Here is a 19,147-nt window from a genome sequence, read left to right as displayed (position 1 = left end):
CATGTTTGCCCATTCAGGCATGAGGAAGAGTAACCCAAGAATTGGCGATAGGTGATGATTGCACGTTGCAGTTATAATGCACCATCATCTCCTTCTTCACCTTGAAATATTTTACTGTTAAACATGTTGAAGTTATTAAGTGTTTTAATTCTTTTTTTTTTTCTCTTTAATTCCTGATAGCGTCACTAGTCACTGCAAACGGATTAAACTAGGGTGGAAAGCTGGCTTTAGATGAAATTACCGTTGACTAAGAAAAATTCAGTGACTAACAATTCAAATAATCCTAAGTCGCCAAGACACAACTGACTTCTAGTATTGTGTTGGATAGGAGTGATGTTAGAAAATTTAACACTATATTTTTACAAAAGATGAAATTTGGGGGGTGTTAGGTTATCCCCCCGATGGTACAGCCGTATATCTGCGGACTCACGCCTCTAGAATCCGGGTTTCGATAGCCGTTGTGGGTAGAGTACAGATAGCCCTTTGTGTAGCTTTGTGCTTAATTCCAAAACAAAACAAAACAAACTGTTAGGCTATTCTTCATTATCATAAAACATAACAATTTTAATTCAGAATTTAAAGAACTCTAATTTTGATAATTATCAAAGGAAGCTGTGTTGAAAGAAAATTTACCATAAGTTCCTCATTTCGGTTCTTCGATACCGCATCAGTTCTTTATATTCGGAAATGCGAAGTTTTTTACCGTCCACTATACAGGTTCGCTTAGGTCGAGGTTTGTACCGATAATTCGGGTACTTTTCCATGTGCAGTTTACTTATACGAGATTGTTCTTCATAATAAGGTTGCTTTTCTGAATTGGACATGGCCTTCCATCGGGCTCCTGTATTGAATTACTTACAATTTAACTACTTTATTGGAACGTGAAATTTTGTTATTAATTTCCATTATCAGCACTTTAGAGTTTTTATTAGATAATGTATTACTGATCACATTAAATCATGAAATTATTGATATGAAATTAATGCGAATCTTAATGGACATAAATAATGTTACTCAGGTTATAGTATCTAAGAGCCACTCATTTGCGTCTAATAACATAAATTTAATTGTTTAGTAAAAAGGTGAAAGAGATTCCTATAGAAAGCTCAAAAACACAGTTACTAATAACAAACCACCTTGCCCAACTAATGGCATAGCAATATGTCTGCGGATTTACCACGCTAAAAACTGGGTTTCGATATTCGTGGTGGGCAGAGCACAGATAGCCCTTTGTGTAGCTTTGTGCTTAATTACAAAGCAATAACAAACAACAAAACACCTTACTACTTATCGTGTTGTAGTAATAAAACATTAAAGTAAGATTCGAGACTTCTTTGGTAATTATCGTTTGGTACCTTTCTTGGTTTTTCTTAAAAAGGCTTCAAAATAATTTTGTTTGTTGAACAACAAATATTGTGACTTCTGTATAAGGCATTTTTATTCTTAGAATAAAAGGTAAAATCTTATTGCATACTAATACTTTCATCATCTTATTGATAAAACATTGTTTGTAGTTAAGCACAAAGATACACAATGAGATATCATTGCTTTGCCCACCACGGGTATCAAAACCTGATTTATAGCGATGTAAGTCCGTAAACATATCGTTGCACTATTTGAGGATTGATAAAAAATAAATATTTATAAATTTATCGTGAATTATAATATTATCTGTTTCGTTTGTTTTTAACTGATGTTTAAAAATTACACCATGATACTTTATCATTATTTGCAAAACAGTTTAACAATGACGAATAGATAATTTAAAATTAAGAATTAATTCCTCTCTAAAAGCTGTTTGAAAAGCAACTCGAAGCATACATGTTTTGGTTTATGAAAATACATATTTTAGTTGTAATGTGTGAATAAGGGATTGATTACTTGTTAGCGTGCTCAATATTGTAAATAGGGAAGGTTTTTGATTCGTGTCCCGATGCCACAAAAAACATACTAAAAAAAAGAAAATAATTTGGTGGTAAGTGTTAGACTATATATTTATTTTTGGTATATTAAACAGCTTATCTGTAGAATAATTAAGAAGAAATTTGTTGCGTCAATGCTACATATTTTTCAAATCATATATAAATATAAATTCACTGTGGTGAGTAAAAAACAAATAAGTACACACAAAGTAGTTTTACAAGAAAATTCTAAGCAACGGAATCAAGAATAACGCAGAATACAAATTAAAGAAAGCAATATATACTTTGTGCTTTACGTCTATTTAAATAAAACTATGATTTATAAAATTAGTTCAATAGATTTGCGTACAGAACATCTTGTTTTTATTAGTACATTCAAAAAGTGTAAAAAATCTTCTGTATTTTTGGCAAAGGAAATATAAGGTGTGATAATTAACACTTGAATCTGAATGAACTTGAAAAATATACGAAATGCAAATGATTGGTTTTTGAATCATTCCTGTAAAAATAGTGGGGCATTTTCACTTCTGTAATTAAACTTTGTCCATATTTGCTCAATCAAATTTATAGAATTTGTATACGGAATGTTTGTGTATGATTATCGCACTTTGAAGTTGTATGCGAAGTGTTTGTGTATGAGATACACTTTGAACTTTTATATAGAGTGAATGTGTACTACTGTCACACTTTCAACTTGTAATGAAGTGTTTGTGTATCATTCTCACACTTTGAACCTGCATTCTAAATGTTTGTGTATGACTCACACTTTGAAGTTGTATATGGAGTGTTTGTGTGTTACTGTCACGCGTTGAAGTTGCATATAGAGTGTATGTGTATTACTGTCACACTTTCAACCTCTATATGAAGTGTTTGTGTATGACTTACACTTTGAAATTGTATATGGAGTTTTATGTATAACTCTTTACACAATGAAGATGTATATGGAGTGTTTGCGTATTGCTGTCACACTTTGAAGTTGTATATGGAGTGTTTGTGTTTTATTGCCACAATTTGAAGTTGTATATGGTGTGTTTGTGTATTGCTGTCACACTTTGAAGTTGTATATGGAGCGTTTGTGTTTTACTGTCACAATTTGAAGTTGTATATGGAGTGTTTGTGTTTTACTGTCACAATTTGAAGTTGTATATGGAGTGTTTGTGCATTGCTGTCACACTTTGAAGTTGTATATGGAGTGTTTGTGTATTGCTGTCACACTTTGAAGTTGTATATGGAGTGTTTTGTGTACGACTGCTGAATATCACTTTTTTTTTGCTTTTAGTCTTAAATGCAGAACAAAAAAATCAAAATCATTTGTTTTTTCCTCCAGAAATGTATACACACAAAGAATCATAGAAGAAATGTTTACAAATATCTGATTAAACTTTATTGTTATAGTTATATGTATATATTTGAAAACTTTCAGTAGTAATACAACTACCATTTTGTTTAATCACGTTCGTTTGGACACAAGAAGTGAATCACAAATACCAACGATTATCGAAGCCAAATAACGTAACAGTGAAATTATATTACTAAAAATTAAATTTGAAATGACCGAAAGAGGCTTATACATTTCATAATAATTTTCAAGAACTGACAAGATGTATATTTTATTCTGATGGTAGTGCATACAGCAAGTCACAAATACACGATATACACTCATACGTATATCGCTAATGTTAATAAGTGTGTGAGTTTTGTTGAAATTAATATTTTTGACAATTTTTTCTTGTAGTTTTGATAAGCAATGTCTATAATTGCTAATCTTTCATACCAATAACATTGAAAGAAAATGACAAAATTTGATTCGCATGGAAGGGATCACTCATTTTTATCAAATTATTATGAAATATTTCCAAAATTGTAAGCAATTGGTAAATGAAATATCTTGTAATTTTGATATAAGCCGGAGATGAGAGTAGCTAATTACGCTGTAACATAACACTGTCTTAAAGGCTTCAGTATATTTTTATAAATGAGTTGTTGTTTTTCTACAACGTAATGTACATAGTACCTCCATCAGTCATTTCTGAAATGGAAATAAAGCTATAATTACGAACTTCTCTGTATTCTGTATATGTAAAAACGGTTCGTTTGGGTTGAGAAAATTTTTTACGATAACCGAAGAAGGTCGAAATTGTTCACTCTTGTACGTAAAAAAATTTTCTCAACCCAAACGAGCTGTTTTAACATATATATTTTTCTCTACAAATGGGTTTTCTCGACATCACTGATTATTTTCTGTATTCTCTTTGAAACGATTTTCACGACGGTTATTTCTATAACAGTTATTACTTGTACAAATTAGGAACAATTATGTATTTTATTTGTTTTTGTTATACAATTTACATGGTTGTTTTATATATATGTTGCACAAAGTTTTACTTAAACTACATTGCTGTAACTAATAATGTTCTACTTCAGTTCAGAAGAAACTTGTGAAAAACCAATGTTTTAGTATCTCTACAGATGTGTAAAATAAGATATGTTAAGCGTGTTTTGTTGATAATCACTTTGAAAATGTTATAGATATTTGTTTCAGCGTTAATTTCATACGCAAAATTTGTACTGTGTGATTAATGCCCAGGTTGACATATATCTTATTTATTAAGTTGCAAATCTAATGACTTTATTATTATTTTTTGGCTATTTGTTTTCATCGGGGTGCAAGACAGTCATATTCTACAAGCAGACTTCCATACAATGTGTCCAATAATGTTTGCTGTCAATTGTTTGTCCAAACAACTAAATATTGTGAAGTTTATCTCAATACTAATAAGTCGTAATTTATATTTTTAGTTTCCTTAAAACTATTAATTATTTTATTTGGTAAATAAAGGCTTGTGTTTTTAAAATACTAACTTTAAGCCCACGCCTCTTGTTACACCAGTTTGGAAAACAATCCATGTAATTTTAATCTTTGTTTGTAAACGTATTCGACAAGATAACTTCATATTCCACGACCTATTATGGGTTTTATAAGTCATAACTGATAACTTTCCGTTTTTATACAAACAGATAATCAAACTGCAAAAATGTATAAAGTAATAAAATAGTATTTGACTAAATAAGTGAAACACTTTTACTGAGATATTTATGTGACAACGGTTTGTGAGAAACTGAAAAAACAGTGTCATGAAAAATACGGTTAGTTTGGAAAGTACGCTATAATTAGTGTCGCTGGTTCATTATTAAAGTATAAAAAATAATAAATACTTACCTAATATTTTTGAAATGTTTGAGTTGTGCATGTCAGGATAAGCTTTCAGAATTTTTCGTCTTTCGTCTTTAGCCCATACCATGAAGGCGTTCATTGGTCTTTTGACGTGAGGTTTTCCATCAGTGTCCGTTTTTGATTGCCGAATAATCTTGGCACCTAATAGTTTAGCTGTTGATTGAATTTAGATTGATTTCCATAAAAAAAAAACATCTAAATGTTGCTATATTATTTTTAACGATTCTTTTTCCAGTACATTAACTGTAGCTCAGATTATGAACAATTATTGAGTCCTAAATGAAAAACAACGAAAAACCGAAGAGACTAAATATGTAAACTAGAACTAGATGTAATACTAAGGAAAATTAAAGCTAGTCATTTAAAAGCTGAAATATCACCTGGTTTAAATAGTTTTGACTCAGTTGCATAATCAATGGTATTAGGGGTGTGTGCATTGTAAATGTTAACTACCTGTAAAAACAAAATTAAACCCATTTCCATTTGCACGATATAGCTTTGTTTAAAGATTCAAAATAAAATATATAAAAACTTAAGCCACTGTAAATACATATCTTAACTAAAATACAAGAAATGTACAGTAAACTCTATATTTAATCACGTTACGTTCAACGGAGTATATTATTTTCAAATATTTATTGTTCTCTGAAATCAGCTTAAAAAAGACAGCTTTTCACTTAAAAAAAGAACATATCGGGTTTTATTTTCAATTTTGAACATTTTAGATTTCGAATTAAATTATTTTTCATTTGTGACACATCTGGAAAATATAGTTGTATACCTAATGTTTTCATCACAATCTATCTTTAAGATAAACATATTACATTTAAAACTTTTTTACAAATTTGTGTCTGCACACGTAGTTTTGTGTTGTTGTTAATTTCTAAGACGTGATAAAACTTTGGATTTTGTTATAGATGTGAATGAAAATTGGATTAATTTGTAGCTTTAAAACTTCGAAGTATGTGGCCTTTTATTAATTTTGTAACCCAATTGTTTTGACATTGATGAACAGGAATAATTTGTATTTTTAATCTATGAAATTTATGGAGCACATTCGCCACCGTTGTCATGTTATGTCTTTATCAACTGACAGAAAAAAAGATACACAATTAAAAACGATGGATGTATGATCAGAAACTGTTAAAATAATTTCAATAAAAATAATATCACATTTTAAAAAATCGCAGGCATTTCGTTAACCAAAAATCAAAAAGATTGTTGTCTAAATATGAGTGTGATTTTGTTGCAAGCAATTCGATAGATAAATGATTTATGTGTTCACAGTATTAATCTATTTATGTAGTTGGTGAATAATTACGTTGTCTAACACCCATCCTAGCTAAAAGTACTAATTTTTCCACTAATAAACAAACTAACCATTACTGAATTTGTTATGATGTTTTTAATATATTTGAATAAGTTAATAGGGCTATGTCTAAATTAATTAATAAATTTAAAGCAGTATGTATTATTAAGTTAATAAGTTTAAAGTGATATGTTTGACTGAGTTAATAATTTTGAGGTGATTGGCCTGACTGAATTAGTAAGTTTAAAGCGATATGTTTGAGTTAACAAGTTTAAAATGATATGTGTCACTGAGTTGATAAGCTTAAGGTGATATGTCTGACTTAGTTGGCCCAGCATGGCTACGTGGTTAAGGCACTCGACTCGCAATTCGAGGGTGGTGGGTTCGAATCCCCGTCACACCAAACGTGCTCGCCCTTTCAGCCGTGAGGGCGTTATAACGTGACGATCAATCACAATTATACCACTGTTCGTTGGTATAAGAGTAGCTCAAGAGTTGGCGGTAGGTGGTGATGACTAACTGCTCTCCCTCTACTCTTACACTGCAAAATTAGGGGCGGCTAGCGCAGATAGCCCTCGTGTAGCTTTGCACGAAATTAAAAAAACAAAAAGTTTAAATAAGTTTACCTATTTAAACAATAAGTTTAAAGTGATACGTCTGATTGATTTGGAGCTCTTTGGTGTTTACTTGCCAATGGATCACAAAGATCCAACAACTCTTACTCTGATAAGTAATAATCATCTCGCCTTTCTTATCGACGTCGCTGGTGCTTGCCTCTGTGGTGTCTTTCTTTGAGCTTATAAGGTCACCAGATAATGTTTTGGCAGTTTTTCTCATGCACATATGCAGTGATGATCCCAGTTCCAAGCCATGCGTGGTTTGTCCAACTGGCAATCCAGAACTTGGTGATCGGTGAACTCCTTGTATCACTGCAGGTGTAGAACACAAATCGTCAACAGATATAAACAAACAAACACTACTAGATATTAAAAAACAACGGTGAACACCAACCTTATTGATTAGCCAACCAATATCTTTTGTGAATTTGGAGCATAAAAATAATAACTGGAGCATTATGACACGTATTTATAAACAGTTATTATGAAATAAAGTCAAGAATAAAAATAGCCCATAATGTATGTTAGAAACCAACAATTTTAACTAGGTTGTACAGTTTAAAAATATGTTAATTTGTTTTTCGTCCCGAATAGTAGCGCAAAGTTATAAGAGAGCTGTCTGTACATTAAATTTCAAGTGATAGACTAGAGGCTGAGATAAAAGATTATTGAAGCTCTGATCGATATTCTAACATATAATAACATTAAACCTCTTTTTCTTCAGATTTAGGGAAAAGCCGAAAGTGATCCCAAGGACTTGAGAGAAATATGACGTTTAGTATGGGAATCCAGTCGCTAAATAACAAGTACTTGCACTCTGATGAAGCAATATAGCGCAAATTAAAATTCTGATATCTACCTTAAGTAACAGAATAAAAATACGTATTAAATTAATTGTTGTTGTAATACCACAGTTACTTGAAGAACCTTTACAGAACGTTATAGTGTTACAAATGATACACACACACACATACACATATTTGTATATGGTTAAAAATATGAATGAATTTTCGTTCGGGTATCAATTCTTAAATGCTTCAGCGAAACAAAAAAACACAAAAAACTAAAATTCTGATTTGGCTCAAAGATATCGCTTAGTGTTTGATCTCAACAAAAATTGTTAATTTTTTTCTGAGGCGTGTTTCGATTGATTTCACATATTTTTGTGTGTTACAACAACCTTCAAAACATATAATCATTATTATTTAAATGGACTTTTTAAGTGAAAAATCTCATACATGGAAATAATATTGCAGATCAGGATATGAGATAGCAAGTTCTATTTTTTGGTAATAAATATGTTTACCATTTAGTTTATCTGTGACTTTTTAATTACATTAACATGCTAGCTCACCTTCTGTCTGATAACGTTTATTTTGAATAAATATCTATATACTCTGAAACTGACACCAGTTTCCATAGCAGTGACATACAGACGTTATTAATGTAGCAAAAGATTAATTAAATTTATGATCACATGAGATGTAACATTCTGACCTAAGCAGTGAATAAAAAGCCAGCCATGAGCGTCAAACACTTAGTCACGAGATAGTGTATTATTGTTGTATGTCATTCGTTATTAAAGGTATTTTTAGAATTGTTTATCGTTGCTGTTTTTTTAAAATTAGGTTTTTCCTTCTTCGTCTTCTGTTTTATTCCCCTCGATTCCATTATTTGAGATAATTAATGTTGATGTTTATATTTTCGTTCATTAACGTTGGTATCGAGTACTGACCACGCATGTGTTTCTTAATTGTATTTGTGGTAAATTATAAAGTTTATTCTAAGTGTTGTTACAGTCTAATAAATTGTGTTTTTGTTGACTCCTGGGTGTAGCAGCGCGTTATTTTAGACCGTTAAAAGGATATTGCTAATATTACACACATCATCAAATGTATTACATGAGACTGGAAAAGTGCTCATTTACAGATAATAATGTGTGTAAAAGAGCCAGAAGCATCATTCACACCGGAGGACACCATCCTTTTGAGTTAAGCTTTGTGAAATTATATCTAGAAATGACATTCGAACGAGAAGTAAAGGTTTTATTTTTTTACTTATGTTAATGGATATGTTTATCCTCATCCACCATCAATTGTAGTATGTTCTCAAGAATAAATATTTATTTACAACCGAAAAGAGGTAAGTAACTGCTCCATCTAAGTAAACGCAACTTGGATTCATTGTCATATGATAACAATAAATCTCAGCTTGGATTCATTGTCACATGATAACAATAAATTAAATACCTGTGATTAGCATAGCGCAGATGGTCCATTATTAAGCACAAAGCTACAACCCAACCAACTACAAGTTTTAATACACATAGAATAATGATTTCCTGGTTGTAGTCGCGCAGTTCGACGTTCACTACTGTACTAAACGAACAGCCAATTGATTTTAAATTTCGTTCAAGCAAATACTGGCAAAATACTATTTATTTTATAGTACTGGACTGAGTGAGATTGGGGATACTGAAATCAAGTGGCTTTAGAATTTTTGCGTAGCTGTTTTAAAGATGTGTAATGTTTAGGTTTCTTTGTTTGTTTTGAATTTCGCGCAAAGCTACTCGAGGGCTATCTGCGATAGCCGTCCCTAATTTAACAGTGCAAGACTAGAGGGAAGACAGCTATTCATCACCATCCACCGCCAACGTTTGGGCTACTCTTTTACCAACGAATAGTGGGATTAACTGTCACATTATAACTTCCACACGGCTGAAAGGGCGAGCATGTTTGGTGCGACCAGGATTCGAACCCGCGACCCTCGGATTACGAGTCGAACGCCTTAACACACTTGGCCATGCCGGGCCCAGATGTTTCGGACAAAATAAAGCATTTTCAGTGATGTCGAGAAAACCCACTTATAGAGAAATATAGATGCAAAAAACGGCTCGTTTGGGTTGAGAAAATATTTCACCTGACGATGACCGAAGAAGATCGAAACGTTGTTCGCTCTTCTATGTAAAATATTTTCTCAACCCAAACGAGCCGTTTTTTGCATATATAAAATAAAGCATTTGCCATTTTTTTAATTCCGAAAAAAATAATAATGAAAGCAGGAAAGTCTGTAGTAGTTTGGTTTTCTTTTCTTTTACAAAACTACCATAGTGATTCCATAAAACTAAACGTCCTGACTTAATGTTTTCTTCACTTTAATGACCACTTTCTTTAACTCTGTATGATAATCATCTGTTGAATGCTTGCTACTTTATTTTAGGCTTTAATAAAATGTCATATTTAACTGTTAGGTCCACCAAAACCCGACATGGCTAAGTGGTTAAGAAACTCGACTCGTAATCTGAGGGTCGTGGGTTCGAATATCTGTCACACCACCCCCCGCTAGTACAGCGGTATGTCTCCAGATTTACAACGCCAAAATCAGGGGTTCGATTCCCCTCGGTGGGCTGAGCAGATAGCCCTTTGTGGCTTTGCTATACGAAAAACACACACACACACACATCTGTCACACCAAACATTTTCGTCCTTTTACCTGTGGGGGCGTTATAATGTAACGGTCAATCCTTTCCTCTTGTCTTACACTGCTAAATTAGAGATGGCTAGCGCAGATAGTCCTCGTGTAGCTTTGCGCGAAAAATTCAAAACAAACCAAACCAAATAGCCACCAATTTCTTCAAAGTGAAAGATTAAATTTCTTTGAATTTTCGTAGCGGAATTATACGAATACTATAATACAATATTTGATTCTTGAGTGAATGTCGAATTCGAGGAATTTGTTATATTATAAATTATAATACAATTTATGATTAAGTGTAGATTTCCGTTTTTGTCTAGACCAACATCAAGATATAAATATTCTACAAGGAAGGAACTACATTCTTATCAAAGAGAAATATACCTGGGAATGAAACATGAAACAAATAGAAGTGAGCATTAAACGTTTTAAGTGGTTGGTATGTTACAGAATTTGTGTTAAATATTAAAAAGATTTTAACCAATGAAAAATAGGGCACAGACACTTACTATTGACGTTACTAACTCACAAAGACGTTCAACGTACCATTTGTCACTGTGCTAAACATTCAGAAGCTTTCTTGATTATAATAAGTTATAAAGTAATAAATATAAAAGCTGTTAATTTGTACTTTACTTAAGCTTATCCATACTTGGGGTAATGTGATGTAATACGACAACACTGTTGGGAATGTTTTATTTTGATGGGTGCGAATTTAATAATTATTTTGATAATCAAAGCAATTTAAATATCTATACAGAAAATGTGATTAATAAGCTAGTACAAAAAAGGTAATTATTGAAAATAAGCATTCAGTTCATGTACAGTAGGCATTGTGAAGAATAAAATCTAAAAAAAATATAAAAAGTAAATAACGAAACTGTTTGTTTTTATGCTGAAAATAAATAATATTTGTTTGCATGAACATCGTACCATTCTAGAACTTTCCTACTACAATAAAACATGTAGATTACAGAACTGTCTAATTTGAAACAGCCCACACAACTTGGGGATTTCTACGCTGATAATTTGAATCAAAAGTATCATCCTTATCTTACAAGTTTTTCGATAATATTTAATCGCTGACGAAAAAGTAACAAAACCTTTAAGAAAACGGTTAATCTTAGTTTTCATCAACAAAAAACCTAAAAAAAACATACTGATTCTGTACAAACTATAAAGTTTAAACATTCGATTTTCTCACTTGAACACAATTTTAACATTAAAGGTAACCATCAATAAAGAGTAGGTTTCACATATGCTATAGAAAATAGTTCATATCTAAAATAGTTTTCTCAATGACCAATTTAAATATAAAGAATTACTATCAAAACGTTTAAATCTTTATTTGGAAAAATAACAGAAGACTAATTCATCTTTCTTGAGTATCGTTTCTAGAACTGAGTTACATTACGTTACAATATCTGATTTGCTATTAAAGTTAGTTGTAAGAGATATGTGAAGACTTACATGGATGCCCAACAAAACCAGTTAAGGGATGATGATTGATGTCCCTGATGTGAGGTGGAAGAAGTCCATATAATCCACCTCCAGGAAAAATCGTCGGTCCAACCTGAAGAAAGACAAATAATTATACAACTGTGGAAGGTTTTGCTGCTTTATACCAGGATCATTCTAAGAAGTATCAACATTACGTTAAAATCCATGTTTAATTAATTCTATGTTATTATCACTTGTGAACACTGATTCCGAAATTCGTACAGGAAATTTGTTAATAACGTTCAATGTGACCGCCATTTATGTCTATTACTTGTTTCTTTCTCTTAAGGGAACGTGATATAGCTGAGTGATACTGCCCTACTTCCAACTGTTGAACTTCACTTGGGATCGAATAATATCTTTCAGGTCTCTAGAGATAGCGGGAGTTTCACAATAATTCAGACCTCAGAAGACTCCATAACCAAAACTTAAAAAGAGTAAGATCTATAAACAGTGCGTGGAAAATGTCTTTTGATTATTTGATCTCTAAAAATATGTCTTAACGGTCTGTCCTAATACATGAAGATGATTTGTATTCTCAATACGGTTGGTATGTGTATTAAAACATTAATTAAAATAAAGTACAAAACAACGTTTCGACCTCTTTAATTCATGAAAGTGAAACGATGTTTCTTTCGCGATAAGTTTTATTCTTTATTTTTCTTTTCTATTCATATTGTTTATTAATGTTTTACTTTGTAACTAGTTTTGTATTCTCAACACGGCTGGTATGGGTATTAAAATTTTAATTAAAGTAAAGTACAAGATAACGCTTCGACCTTCTTAGGTCATCTTCAGGTTAACAAAAAGAGTTTGCAGCTGACCGTTGCCGAGCATATGTTCTAGAGACGAGAGTGTGAACGGGTACGGGATTGTACCTAGTTTTATTAATGTTTTACTTTGTACCTAGTTTTATTAATGCTTTTGTCTTAAATAACTGTGTTTTCTTATATAGTTGTACAACTTTATTTTAGTGTCAAGGTAAGATGATTTAAAGAAATTATGCAATAATATCAAGCTTCATAACAAAAAACAAAAAACTTGGAAAGTACGCGTTTTTAATGAGATAAAAGTATCATAGACTACAAGAACTGCATGATGTGTAATTTCTGTTATTACGGCCCCTCAGTAGCACAACGGTATGCCTACGAACTTAAAGCGCTAGAAACCGGGATTCGACATAGTAATGGGCAGAACACAGACAGCCCACTAGGTAGCTTTGTGCTCAACTTCAAACAACAACTATTATCACGTTGGTTTTTGTTTATTGTTGGTTTATTGTTATGCAGCTTTAAACCTGTAAGCTTCCAAGCTCACTGCTAAGCCACTCACTGGAGAGCTGTTACACTCGTCCAATTAAAACAACGACGAACAGTCTGTGTATTGATTTAAACAACTGGTGTAACTGCACATAGAAAAACATTTCAATATTCATAACCACACCAGCATCAGGCCTAACTACTCAAGTTTTGGGCCACACAATCAAGTTGTTTCTGTGATACCGCACTCTCAAAATCTTCACTTATTGCGCTGTATCACGAACTCTTAATTAACACTCATTCCAAAATCGAAAATCTAAAATACCTAAGGCTACACCAAACGACGTTAACGTATGTTTTAAATCACATTGCTTTACCAAACGACATTGAACGCATACAGTGTCTTCCCTTGAAGATAGTTTACAAGACAGATGTTGCAATACTTTCTTTTTTCAAAAACATGTAAAGCAAAAGCTTATTTTAATAGTTCATGAAGTGAACTGCTAGTGAGACACAATAAATGAAACTTTTAAGTTTTTTCAGTGGTTGTGTTTCCAAATAGCTATTTTTTGTCATGTAAAGTACACTTATTATATTTTATTATCATAATTATTCTTCCACATCCAATGGACTGTTGAATATGTGTATTTTCTAATAGCCACATCGGGCTACCTGCCGTGTCTACCGAAGACTGTTGAATATGTGTATTTTCTAATAGCCACATCCTGCCGTGTCCACCGAAGACTGTTGAATATGTGTATTTTCTAATAGCCACATCCTGCCGTGTCCACCGAAGACTGTTGAATATGTGTATTTTCTAATAGCCACATCCTGCCGTGTCCACCGTAGACTGTTGAACTAATAAATTATTTACTCCTTAACAATTTACATTAAGTAAACTGTTATTAAATAGAAACCTTGGTGGAGTGAAATACAACTTACTACTAACTGTGCAGGCGCTCTACAGTTTGTTTGTCGAATGTGGTGCAAAGCTGCTCGAGGGCTATCTGTGCTGACCGTCCCTAAACTACAAGTGATAGACTAGAGGGAAGGCAGCTAGACATTACCAGCTACCACTGACTCTTCAGCTACTCTTTACTAACCAATATTGGGATTGACAGTTATGCTATAATGTCCGCATGGCTTAAAAGGCGAGACATGTTTGGTGACTAATCTCTAGCCCATACTAGGCGCCCGTTACTCTAAAGATAAACCAACTTCCTGTTAACTTCGTCAGTACTACAGAGATAAATAAACCCTGCTACCTTTGCTTACGCTCCAGAGAGAAACAACTTACCGTTAACTTTGTCAATGTTATAAAGATAAATCAACACCTGCTACCTCCACTGATGCTCTAGAGCGAATCAACTTACCGTTAACTTTGTCAATGTTATAAAGATAAATCAACACCTGCTACCTCCACTGATGCTCTAGAGCGAATCAACTTACCGTTAACTCTACCCCTGCTTTAGATATAACCTATCTTATCGTTAACTACGCCAGTATTCTAATTGTAAACCAACTTACAGCTAAACCTGCCATTGCTGTAAAATAGACCAACTTACCAGTGATGTCGAAAAACCCACTTGTAGAGAAATATATATATATATATATATGTGAACCTGACGATGACCGAAGAAGGTCGAAACGTTGTTCACTCCTTCACTTTAAAAAAAAAAAAAATCTTAACCCAAACGAGCCGTTTTTACATATATAGACCAACTTACCGATATCCCTACCGGTGATCTAGAAATAGCTATAGAACAAGAGGTGGGAGATGTTGCAGGTGAGAATCCTGTCTTCTTCTCCTGAGAAGTTGGACTACAACTGGTACTTACAAGAACAAAAACTATTTTGAAATTAAATTCTATAAATATTTACAATACTCGGAAAATAATCGTGCATGAAACTACTCTTTCAATGAATTAGGCCTGGGTTTAGTTCAACTGTTTTATTTAATAACTAAACTTTAGATACGTAAACCATTTTTTTACATTTGCCGCTACGATTGTTTGCTTTTCTTTTTTGCTTACTGTTTACAAAATAAATTTTTAAGTTTGAATAAATATATACATGATTGAAAATTATAATACATTTATTAATGCAAATATATTTTACAGAAAAGATTGAGGTGGATGAATCGTTACGTAAACCCTACAGATGGCTCTCAAAAGAGCAACTAAAGAACCTCATATGAGATTATAGCTTTATGGTGAATTCTGGTTAAGGGGATGACTGATGGCATATAGTAAAACACATTAATACCTTCAAAGAGTATCAGGTTAAAAAACAAAAAACTTTTTTAGTATACAAGAATTTCACAAGGTTGTCAAATAACTTTTCAAAAGTCAAAAGTAGAGTAAGAAATGATTTTGCTTTTTAAGTTTACAAACTGAAAGACAGTTAGATCTCTGTACCTGCCGCTTGATGACTTGGGTTTGGTGAGATTAAGTGGTGTTTCACCCTCAGATTTAGGGCCCGACGTTCTTGGGATAGGTGTTCTGTGACGAATCTTTTCACATGTGGAACTTACAGGGCTACTTGACACTTGTGCACTTTCACATACCCATGGATGGGGCTGGAAAGAAAGAAATTCACTAATAGTTCTCTATTGATAAATATAACTAATGGAGTAGCATAAACATGATTTCACATTACATACCAAGTTACAAAACTTTGGATGCAATACATGTAGCATTATTATCAGTCATACTGTAACATTAATCAGTGATGTCGAGAAACCCACTTGTTGAGAAATTTATATGTAAAAACGGCTCGTTTGGGTTGAGAAAATATTTTACATAGAAGAGCGAACAATGTTTCGACCTTCTTCGGTCATCGTTAGGTTCACAAAGAAAGAGGTAACTGACCGGAAGCTGACAACATGTTTGAAAGGGGTTGTGTAACTGAGTGTCGAAATGTAGAGGGCGGTATTAGATGTTTGAATATATAATTTTATTTACTTTATTATATTAATATAGATATAAAGGCGTACCTTTATATTGGTACCTTATACCTTTGAATTTCAAGTCTAATCTAAATCAACTTAATCATAAAGCCTTAATGGCCAGTTTTGATGTTATATCCCTCTTTACAGAAGTTCCAACCACTGAAGCCTGCAAGATAGCCTTAGAACTCTATATCCGAGACCCTAACCCAACTATAGAAATTCCCAGTAACCAGTTAGCAACCCTCATAGAATTCACCACGATAAAGACAAACTTCATGTTCAACAACCAAAACTATATGCAAACAAATGGCAAAAACATTGTTCCATTTATATCTTTAACTAGTCATAGATATCAGTTATTGACCTTCACTTCTTTTATTTGAGAGCGCTTTGCAGTTCCACTTTAAAGTACAAACTGTTAACTCGTCATTTTTACAATATCTGGATCAAACAAATTCGTTAAGAAAACCAAATTACATTGTTCTTACTATATATGGTCATGTGTTTAAAAACAATTACTGAATAACAAATACATTTTGTTTCTTTTTTTTTGGAAAAGTTATATTTCATCATAAATATAATTTATGTGATTTCTTTAAATAAACCTACTATTGATGTTCAACGAAGAATTTACACTCACAATGAATCTAAACTATTATAATAGCTTTTCACAAATTAAGTGAAACATAAAATATCTTGTATGCAAATTTATATAGCTATAACAGGCTGGTAAAAATTGTCTATTTCAAGAAACTATGTAAAATGTTGTTTATAAGCCTAATCAGTCGGCTTAGTGACATAATACATTAATATATAGTTTGCACTGAGAAGCATGACTGTTGGCATTAAAAAATGTAAACTGGTTGTTTGTCCAGTTCGCTGAGAAGCAACGGTAAATGCAACTGGTGTAACAGAAACTTGAGGATGTAGAAACGATATGCCCGCTGTTGTAGTGACTAAACCAGTTTCTCTAGGGAAATGCAGTAGCTGAATAAGGAAGTTCAGTTGCTGCCGAGAGTTCTTTATCCATAATTGGAAAAACATGAGCATTTGAGGAGTCAGGATGTCAGATAAGGTTGTTAGTCTTGGTATAGACTTTACACCCGCAGCTGCCATATAATGTCCATTGTTAGTCTTGGTACAGACTTTACACCCGCAGCTGCCATATAATGTCCATTGTTAGTCTTGGTACACTCTTTACACCCGCAGTTTCCATATAATGTCCATTGTTAGTCTTGGTACAGACTTTACACCCGCAGTTTCCATATAATGTCCATTGTTAGTCTTGGTACAGACTTTACACCCGCAGCTTCCATATAATGTCCATTGTTAGTCTTGGTACAGACTTTACACCCGCAATTTCCATATAATGTCCATTGTTAGTCTTGGTACAGACTTTACACCCGCAGCTTCCATATAATGTCCATTGTTAGTCTTGGTATAGACTTTACACCCGCAGCTGCCATATAATGTCCATAGTTCTGTCGTCCAAGAAATTGTTAATTTTCTTGATCAATCGAAGCATGTATGAAAACATTCGAACAATGCTTAACAGAGAAAAGTTAAAAATACCACATGTTGATCACAAACACTAAGTTTAATTGATTAAAATGTGTTCAATATGTTTTTATTCCTGATAATAAGAACAACAATATGAAACTAACTGAAATACCTTTATTGAACTCAAAAAGTATATGTAGTGATTTAAAATCTTGATTCATTATTCAATCTATCACCTAATAATATTTGTGAGATATTTTAAGGAACACCGATTTCTTAAAGGCTGATGTAGTAACTGCTCTAATAAGTGGTTCAGTGGAAAATGTTATATAATTTGTGTTCTGAATTATATCTCTGACTGAAGTGAAACAAAGAAAAAGATTGAAGAATAGAGTTTCACAATATAATTCAGGGCTTACAGTGGCACAGCGGTATGTGCGGACTTAGAACGCTAAAATTCTAGTTTCTATACCCGTGGTGGGCAGAGAACAGTTAGCTCATTGTGTAGTTTTGTGCTTTAATTACAAAAGAACAAACAGAAAATACAGACACATTCAACAGGTGGAGACAAGAACCAAATATAGAACGTTTGCATTTCTTTATCTAGAACTCACGAGAACTCAGAGATAACCTGAACAAATCAACTCTGTCCAGCTTATTATATTAAGAGCTGAACATGACTTACTCTCCCAGAATGCTTTGCTGCTCATACCACTTGTTCACTCCCATTATAAAAAAGAAAATACAGCATATTCCATAGTTCTACATCTTAACATATCTGAAGTGTCCAGAAACTTGTTATTTTATGCTTAAGAGAAATTCTCAGCAGCATTAGTGATAGTATAATATACAAATACGAAAGGACAATTGCAGTTAATTATTGTAAATAAGTGGCAGGCTCAAGATTAAGATTAGTACAGTTCAAAGTTGGTTATTTGCTTTTTGTACAAAACTATGAACCTACGCAAATGTGTGTAGTTTCATTTTTAATCTTGTAAATAAGTCATTACAAATACTGAAAGCAATCATAGATCTTGCTTTAACCACTCATTTTTAGTTCGTAGTATCTGAAAACCAGATTAAATGTGTTGAAACAAATGGATGCATTTCAGCACGTTCAGGAATTCATATGTTTACAGCAGAAAAAGAGCACAGTTTTATTAAATGACTGACAAGTTATAGATGACCTGGTATGACATCGTGGTTAAAACACTCGACTGGCAGTTTGAGGGCTGAAATCTGCGTCACTGAACATGCTAACCTCTTTAGTCGAGGGGGAGTGACCGTCAATCACATTATTTCTTAATGAAAGAGTAGTTCAAGAATTGGCAGTTGGTGGTGTTGACTAGCTGCTTTCTCATTACAATTTTCTCTTGAATGT

General features: G+C 32.8%; 1 protein-coding gene across 11 annotated transcripts in view; it reads right to left on the bottom strand.

Moving 5' to 3' along the window:
• LOC143234868 (uncharacterized) overlaps positions 1-19,147 on the bottom strand; it is a 128,040-nt gene that overhangs the window by 5,049 nt on the left and 103,844 nt on the right. For 2 of the 11 annotated variants that reach the window (XM_076472565.1, XM_076472561.1), the window contains exons 5-10: positions 15,734-15,894; positions 15,044-15,143; positions 12,028-12,130; positions 7,213-7,395; positions 5,143-5,310; positions 634-841 (exon numbers count right to left, since the gene is read on the bottom strand). In XM_076472565.1, coding sequence (XP_076328680.1) covers positions 634-841; positions 5,143-5,310; positions 7,213-7,395; positions 12,028-12,130; positions 15,044-15,143; positions 15,734-15,894 — 923 coding nt within the window. Of the gene's footprint in view, positions 1-633; positions 842-5,142; positions 5,311-7,188; positions 7,396-12,027; positions 12,131-15,043; positions 15,150-15,733; positions 15,895-19,147 lie in introns of all 11 variants that reach the window. The other 9 variants (XM_076472567.1, XM_076472564.1, XM_076472566.1 and 6 more) reach the window with 6 other exon arrangements.

The sequence above is a fragment of the Tachypleus tridentatus genome, chromosome 12 (assembly GCF_004210375.1).
Source record: "Tachypleus tridentatus isolate NWPU-2018 chromosome 12, ASM421037v1, whole genome shotgun sequence".
Taxonomy (NCBI): domain Eukaryota; kingdom Metazoa; phylum Arthropoda; class Merostomata; order Xiphosura; family Limulidae; genus Tachypleus; species Tachypleus tridentatus.
This window is presented reverse-complemented; position numbering and strand designations above follow the sequence as displayed.